This window comes from Hordeum vulgare, chromosome 5H (genome assembly GCF_904849725.1).
Source record: "Hordeum vulgare subsp. vulgare chromosome 5H, MorexV3_pseudomolecules_assembly, whole genome shotgun sequence".
Lineage (NCBI taxonomy): Eukaryota > Viridiplantae > Streptophyta > Magnoliopsida > Poales > Poaceae > Hordeum > Hordeum vulgare.
In genome coordinates, this window is record NC_058522.1 from 464,605,670 (window position 1) to 464,612,927 (window position 7,258).

Below are 7,258 nucleotides of genomic sequence, written 5' to 3' on the forward strand. Positions count from 1 at the left end.
GAGTTCTTTCGATCTGAACCGAGTTCTAGCTAACACAGCGTGCCGCACATGCAGACGCAGTACGCTCGGCTCAGTGCCATCTTCTTCTCACGATCGAAAATGAACTACCTAACAGCCAGAAAACAACGTCAACGTGAATACACTTTATATATGAAGCCCGTCCCATCCATCAAACATGCCATGTGCATGCACACCAGGCCACAACTTAATCCACACAGGCGCCATGGCTAGCGCATCCACGCATTCTCCAATAATTCGCTATCTAGCCAGCATCATTGTACGTACGGGCAAGAGATCACCGGCTTATCGACCTCCCTACGGTTCGGATTAGACGGAGTATCACTACGCAAAGTACGTGGTGCCTCGCTGACAAGGCACCAAAGGCAACACCGATGGAATTGTACGTTTGTTTGATCATGACACGCGCGTATGAATGCATATATATGGAACGTATGCATGGTTGATGTTTCCGTCATCCTGACGTTCAGGGCTAGGTAGAGCATGCAAACCCGTCCAGCGTCAAGGATGTGAGGAGCACTGAAAGGAATGGGAAATGGAAGGTAGCTTGTGGTGATCTAGTGAGTGGCGTTTGATGCGGAGATCAACAAGTTGAACAGAGCCCATGACGGCAACTTTGAGGGTAATCCTCAATAGGGTGTGGACAGTGGAGGCACATGCCGAACTGGAAAAGAACCCTTCTTCCACCCGGCACCACTCCGAGTGGTCCTTCCAGCGTCCCCATCAGCCTCATCCGCCATGGTCCAAAAGCTCGTTCTTGGTAAGAGGAGTGTTGAGGATATCAAGGCAAGGGGTTGAAACGGATCTTTACCAAAAAATGACTGAAGTAGTACCACGATAGACGTAGCTGTGACGGAATCTCTTTACATAATGGAGGGCATATTAGCTACAGGCGGCTATATGGAGATGGTCTGCACATTTCCAAAGTTTCATCGATTGGTTTGCTGCTATTAACCGAACTGTTGGCAAATCCGCAAAAAAAAAACAGCAACAAAAACGAATTGTTGGCAAAACATCAATTTTACTAGAATATTGTGTTGAAGATCGGCCAATACATGCATACTCTCCCGCCTTCTGGTTATGGTAGACCCGAGTTGTCAGATATGTGCCACATTAGAGCATCTTTAAGGCTGACCCTCAAACCTCCCATATATGTTCGGACTGTTAGAGTTAACCTTGTTGTATAGGTGATTACATCATGTTGGATTTGTTTTGCATTGAGTCATACATGTAGACTTGTTCATTTACTAAGCTGCGGCATGTGTACGCACATAAAATGAGATCATGTGGGTGCATGTAAGCTAGTAGTGGGTCAGCTGAGTTAGTTGATTTAGTCAAGGTAGTTAGTTTGTTAGCTGCATGCTAGCTGATGACTAGGTGTGCGGTTATAGAGGAAACGCTGCAAGCGGGGCTGTACATGGACGTGCATGTGGCTTAATGGGTTAGTGCATGGAAATAGGTGGGTTAGTGGCCGGGCATGGTGGCTGGGTTAGTGGGTGCCTCTATCTCATGTGTGTATATAAGTCATTTGAGTGAATGAAAAAAGGAGGCCGTGAGGGCTGGAAAAAACACAATGTAGTCTCTTGTTCCACCAAGGAGAAGTGCCTCTCGTTTAAAGCAATGGCTGGTCTTTTCCTTGGTTGTGTGCGTGTGTCTAGAGTTTCTCAAATGTGTGTGTGTTGTGTTGTGGAGAGAAACCAAGAGAGCTGGAGATTGTGAGGAAGAAGAAAAGCGGCGTTGCAAGAGGAGGCGACGCCAACAATTGGTATCATGAGCTTGGTTGTTTCGAGCGTGTTTGGCCATGCCGGAGGCGTGCCGGCAATGGCGGCGTTCGTCGGCGGCCGCGCGAAGCTCCGGGCCGTGTGTCGGCCTATGGAGGTGCACGGCGGTGTGGCTGCGTGGCGGACTCCGTATGAGGGGGACGTCGGCGGCGCAAGGTGGACGTCGTTGGCGGTGTGATGCTGCTAGCGGCTGGTGTGTGTCTTCATCATCGTCGAGCTGCGTCACGGTGATGGAGATAGGTATGTCGCCTGGTAAGTTGTGTCACCGGCGGCATGGAGGAGGTGGCCATGGAGCGGAGGCCATTGCATAAGGAGTTCCATGTGCGAGTCGTCGACAAGGTGCGTCATCGTCGACAACATGAAGGTGAGTCACCGGCGAGTGGTGTCACCGGTGATGAACATGAAGGCAAGTCACCGGCGAGTTGTGGCACCGGTGACAAACGAGCGACAACGAGCGTGCCACGGCGGGGCGCTTGTGTTGAAGGTATAGAAGGTGTGGCTCTCATCGAGGCCAACGGCGGCGATGGTAATTGGTGTGACAAGATGGCAATGGCTGCCGTCTCCGTGTTGCACCAACGACATCAACGAGCACGGGTTTGAAAAGTAATAAGGGACAACAAGGTTAAGAAGGTGATTGTTAGAGTTAACCTTGTTGTATAGGTGATTACATCATGTTGGATTTGTTTTGCGTTGAGTCATACATGTAGACTTGTTCATTTACTAAGCTGCGGCATGTGTACGCACATAAAATGAGATCATGTGGGTGCATGTAAGCTAGTAGTGGGTCAGCTGAGTTAGTTGATTTAGTCAAGGTAGTTAGTTTGTTAGCTGCATGCTAGCTGATGACTAGGTGTGCGGTTATAGAGGAAACGCTGCAAGCGGGGCTGTACATGGACGTGCATGTGGCTTAATGGGTTAGTGCATGGAAATAGGTGGGTTAGTGGCCGGGCATGGTGGCTGGGTTAGTGGGTGCCTCTATCTCATGTGTGTATATAAGTCATTTGAGTGAATGAAAAAAGGAGGCCGTGAGGGCTGGAAAAAACACAATGTAGTCTCTTGTTCCACCAAGGAGAAGTGCCTCTCGTTTAAAGCAATGGCTGGTCTTCTCCTTGGTTGTGTGCGTGTGTCTAGAGTTTCTCAAATGTGTGTGTGTTGTGTTGTGGAGAGAAACCAAGAGAGCTGGAGATTGTGAGGAAGAAGAAAAGCGGCGTTGCAAGAGGAGGCGACGCCAACAACCGTAGCGTCCAGACCACTTTTGCTATCTAATGGGGATCTGTATATGTCCCCTTAGCAGTCTGGACGTATGGATTCCGGCAAAGTGAAGACAAACATGGGAGGTTTTGTGGGAGTTTGGATATGCACTTGATCAATCACATACATGTCCATCTCTTCCCTCTCTGCTTCCATCCATACATGCATGGTCCCTCTCTTCTCTCTCTTTTCCTAAGCCGACACTAAATCGCAAATATCCCTATCACATGCATGTTCTCTATCTACTTTTTCTCCACCCAACCGGATATTTTGTAATTAGCGTTGGATGGCTCCCTCATGTATCATGTCCGCGGACAACGTCCAGACACAAAAACGGACATATACCGGAGGAATTTACGGGTCGGCGTTGAAGATGCCCTTCATGAAATACGAACTTTTCCCATATTTTGGACTACATTAATAAATAGTAAATCAGTACAAAATAATAATTCTGAATATTTTTGTAGCAAACATGATAGAATGTTCTACCGACATGTGAATGTTTTAGAAGGAATGACATTCGTGGCGTTCTCGATAAAAAGTAAAAAAAACAATGCTCTGAAAAAGGTCTTTTTGAAGCATTTCGGAGGTTTGATTTTTTCCTTCTTCGGTTATAGAGCAATATGAACATGTGAGTAGAACAACAGTTGTTTGTTGTAAAAAACTTAGAACTGTTTATTTCATTTTAGATTTTATTGTTCAACCAGGTGATCAAGAATAGTGTCCACCATTGCATTGGTTACAATTTCTTAGAGGGTGGTTGAAGGGGGGGGGGGGGGGAGAAATATGTGACATGTTGCCTCCTCGGTGATGTTGTTTATGATCTCATTTGTGATGTTGCCTGCTTAACTGTAGTTTCTATTTCTTCACCACATTTGGGGTTTGCAAGGTCATTTTGGCTCCTTGCCTCCTCCCCCTTTTTGCTATAGCACACAGATTTTGAGCCATAGGAGTGAGTTGCGTCTTTACTCTTATGATTCCACCTTGCTTTGTTACTCGTCCCAGGTACTCCCTCCGTCCGGAATTACTTGTCGCACAAATGGATAAAAATGACGTATCTAAAACTAAAATACATCTAGATACATCCATTTCAATGACAAGTATTTTCGGATGGAGGGAGTACTGTTTTAGTTCTCATGGTAGGCTTTGGGTCTTAGTCTTGCGAACCTCTATTGGTTCCTATTAATGGAAATCGGGGGAAAATCTTTTTTGCTCAAAAAAATAGCATAGAGAAGGTCGGTGACCAAAATTTGTCGTAACAAATCAAAGGAAAACATTGTTTGCACGTCTACTCTTGCATCACAAAAGATTAGGCGCACTGGCACTGCCAAAAGGAGGTGCACCAAATTGTATTTGTACAAGTAAGAAGTCTAAATTTACCCTGTGAAAAAAACACGTACTCCGGCCCTCCGTTCCTAAATATAAGTCTTTGTAGAGATTTCATTAGTGTATTACATACGGATGTATATAAACATACTTTAGAGTGTACATTCAATCATTTTGCTCCGTATATAGACATGTAGTGAAATCGTTTAAAAGATTTATATTTAGGAACGGAGGGAGTACTAAATTCCAAAAGCAATCCCTATTTCATCACATTCCACCATTTTTTCGTGGTAATAACAATCCAAAGATAGATAATGGGACCAATTGTAGAATTCGTGTTAAACTGTTAATACGACCTGCATGCATTTTTTTCGTCGTGACAAGACATGGGTACCAACTATATATATATAGTACTCAGTAGACAGATGTCATTACAACATAAGTGCACATAAGAATTGCACAAGCAGCACGGATCGAACTACGTGGAAATGCATGTCAGGTCACGTTCAGAATGAGAGGGGACGCCCGGACAGATCCAAGCAGCAGCAGGTAAACGATGAGTTCGACCAGACTCCACGATGCTACGGTACACAGCGCAACAACGACCGGCCAACCTCTTCAAGCTCCCGTTCCCTCGACCCTTTGGCTGGCTGGCTGGCTATATATCCGCACGACAAGGGAAGCCCCTTTGCTTAAGAAAAAAGCCTCACTCCACCAACTCGATCGGCATTCGGCAAGTACCGTGCGATCGATGCCGTCTTTCGTCGACGGCCCCAGTCTCCGCTCGCTGCTCCGGCCGTCCACAAACGGGCGCCGGACGAAGGTCCCGGACAGCGCCGGCGGTGGCGGCGGCGGCGGCGGCAAGGGAGGCGGCCATGGAGGGATCTTCAAGATGTTCAAGCTCATGCCGATGCTCTCGTCGGGGTGCAAGATGGTGGCGCTGCTGGGCCGGCACAACAGCCGGGCCCTCCTCGCGGACCACGCCACGACGGTGACGCTGTTCGGCCACCGGCGCGGCCGCGTGAGCCTGGCCATCCACGAGGACACCCGCGCGCCGCCGGTGTTCCTCATCGAGCTGCCCATGCTCACCAGCGCGCTGCACAAGGAGATCGGATCCGGGGTGGTCAAGCTGGCGCTGGAGAGCGACACCCGCAGCGCGCGCCGCCGGCTCGTCGAGGAGTACGTCTGGGCCGTCTTCTGCAACGGCCGCAAGGCCGGGTACTCCATCCGCCGCAAGGACGCCTCCGACGACGAGCTGCACGTGATGCGCCTGCTCCGCGGCGTGTCCATGGGCGCCGGCGTGCTGCCGGCCGCGCCCGAGAAGGACGGCGGCGTGCCCGCGGGGCCCGACGGCGAGCTCACGTACGTGCGCGCCCGCGTCGAGCGCGTCGTCGGGTCCAAGGACTCCGAGGCGTTCTACATGATCAACCCCCACGAGGGCGGCGTTGCGGGCGGCGACGGTGGCGGAGGCGACGACGGCAGCGCACCGGAGCTCAGCATTTTCCTAGTGAGGATGAAGTGAACAAAGGAAAGACCAGTGCTTCGTCTTCCATGTATACTCGTGCGAGTAGATCACATCGGTTTTTGGCGAAATTGGATTATATATAGAGAGACTATGTGTAATATAGCAAGTTCAAATGAGTACAAGTCCATGCTAGACAGCAGTTACTTTTGCACTTGGTATGGTGGATTGGTGATTGAATCCTCGCTGCGAGTTATTGACAGATCAGTTGCCTAATAAGCATGACTGATCACATCAATAATGTCAATTTTTATCACGAGCTAGCTAGTTATCTTAGCTTGAAGTTCGTATGCAGCAACAGCAATTATAAGTACGTAGTAGCTATCGATCAGCATCAATCCAGCATGGCAGATGGATGCAAGCATCGCCCTTGGACAGGTTCTGGTCCTGAAGCCGAATGGCAATCATCTTGGGTAGTACGTGGGGCGGTTTATCTTTCAAGATGCATGGGGCGACCTAGCTATGCGTCTATTGTAGTCCATCCTTGCATGCACGCTGGGCCACCATGCACGATCTGGATTAATGAGAATGTCCATCATGAACTACTGTTAGCGTTCGATTGGTGGTGAGAGGCGTACAGCATTAACTTTCCAGCTCGCCTTCGTACCCTCTCAGTCCCAGCCTCTCTGTGTGGGCATGCATCGACAATCAGGCCATGAATCTCTTTGCAAATGGAATCGGTTACGTGTGCGCTACTAAGGAAAATCCGCGTGACCGCGTTATTTCTATGGTGCTACAACTATTTTTTAACTGTAACATTGGTGGCCCAGCCCTATATATAACACTTAGCAGTAATGTCGCTTGTCCAGCGCTACTGGTAAGTTACTAGTAGCGTGTTTTTGTAACTCAGGCCATAACCAATAACACATATTTTTTAATATTTATAATATATTTACACATGGTTATACATATTAATATACAATATCAATAATAATTGTGCAAGAAATAACACTTACGTGCCGTCGTAACATCATATGTTCCTACTAACCCAACTTAATTACTTGCACCATCCACTTTAATCTCATCTATGTCATCTAATAACTCATCATCCTTAGCCACATAACAACTTATACATCATCATCTTAATCATCTAATAACTTATCATCATGTTGATCAATAACTTAATCATCTAACAACTTATCATCATCTTGATCATCTTACATAATGTCATAAACAAAAATAGTCATCTCTCTTATCAAGCACATATTATTCTCTTCTAGGTAGAACCTACTACTCTCTACTCGGTAAAATAACATAAAAAGGTAAGCTTCACTCTCTTCATTGTGAAGATTAGAGATCCATCTATCTTCGACATGTGGCATGCGCAAATCCTTCGCATCTCCGCCAAGTAGTTGTCTAC

The 7,258-nt window shown here is 47.6% G+C and overlaps 1 protein-coding gene across 1 annotated transcript; it reads left to right on the forward strand.

Moving 5' to 3' along the window:
• Positions 1–4,800: 4,800 nt before the first annotated feature.
• Positions 4,801–6,052, forward strand: LOC123397581 (protein MIZU-KUSSEI 1-like). The gene has a single exon (XM_045092118.1). It carries the CDS (start codon positions 4,933–4,935, stop codon positions 5,896–5,898), a length of 966 nt encoding a protein of 321 aa, XP_044948053.1. The 5' UTR covers positions 4,801–4,932; the 3' UTR covers positions 5,899–6,052.
• The last annotated feature ends 1,206 nt before the right edge of the window (positions 6,053–7,258 follow it).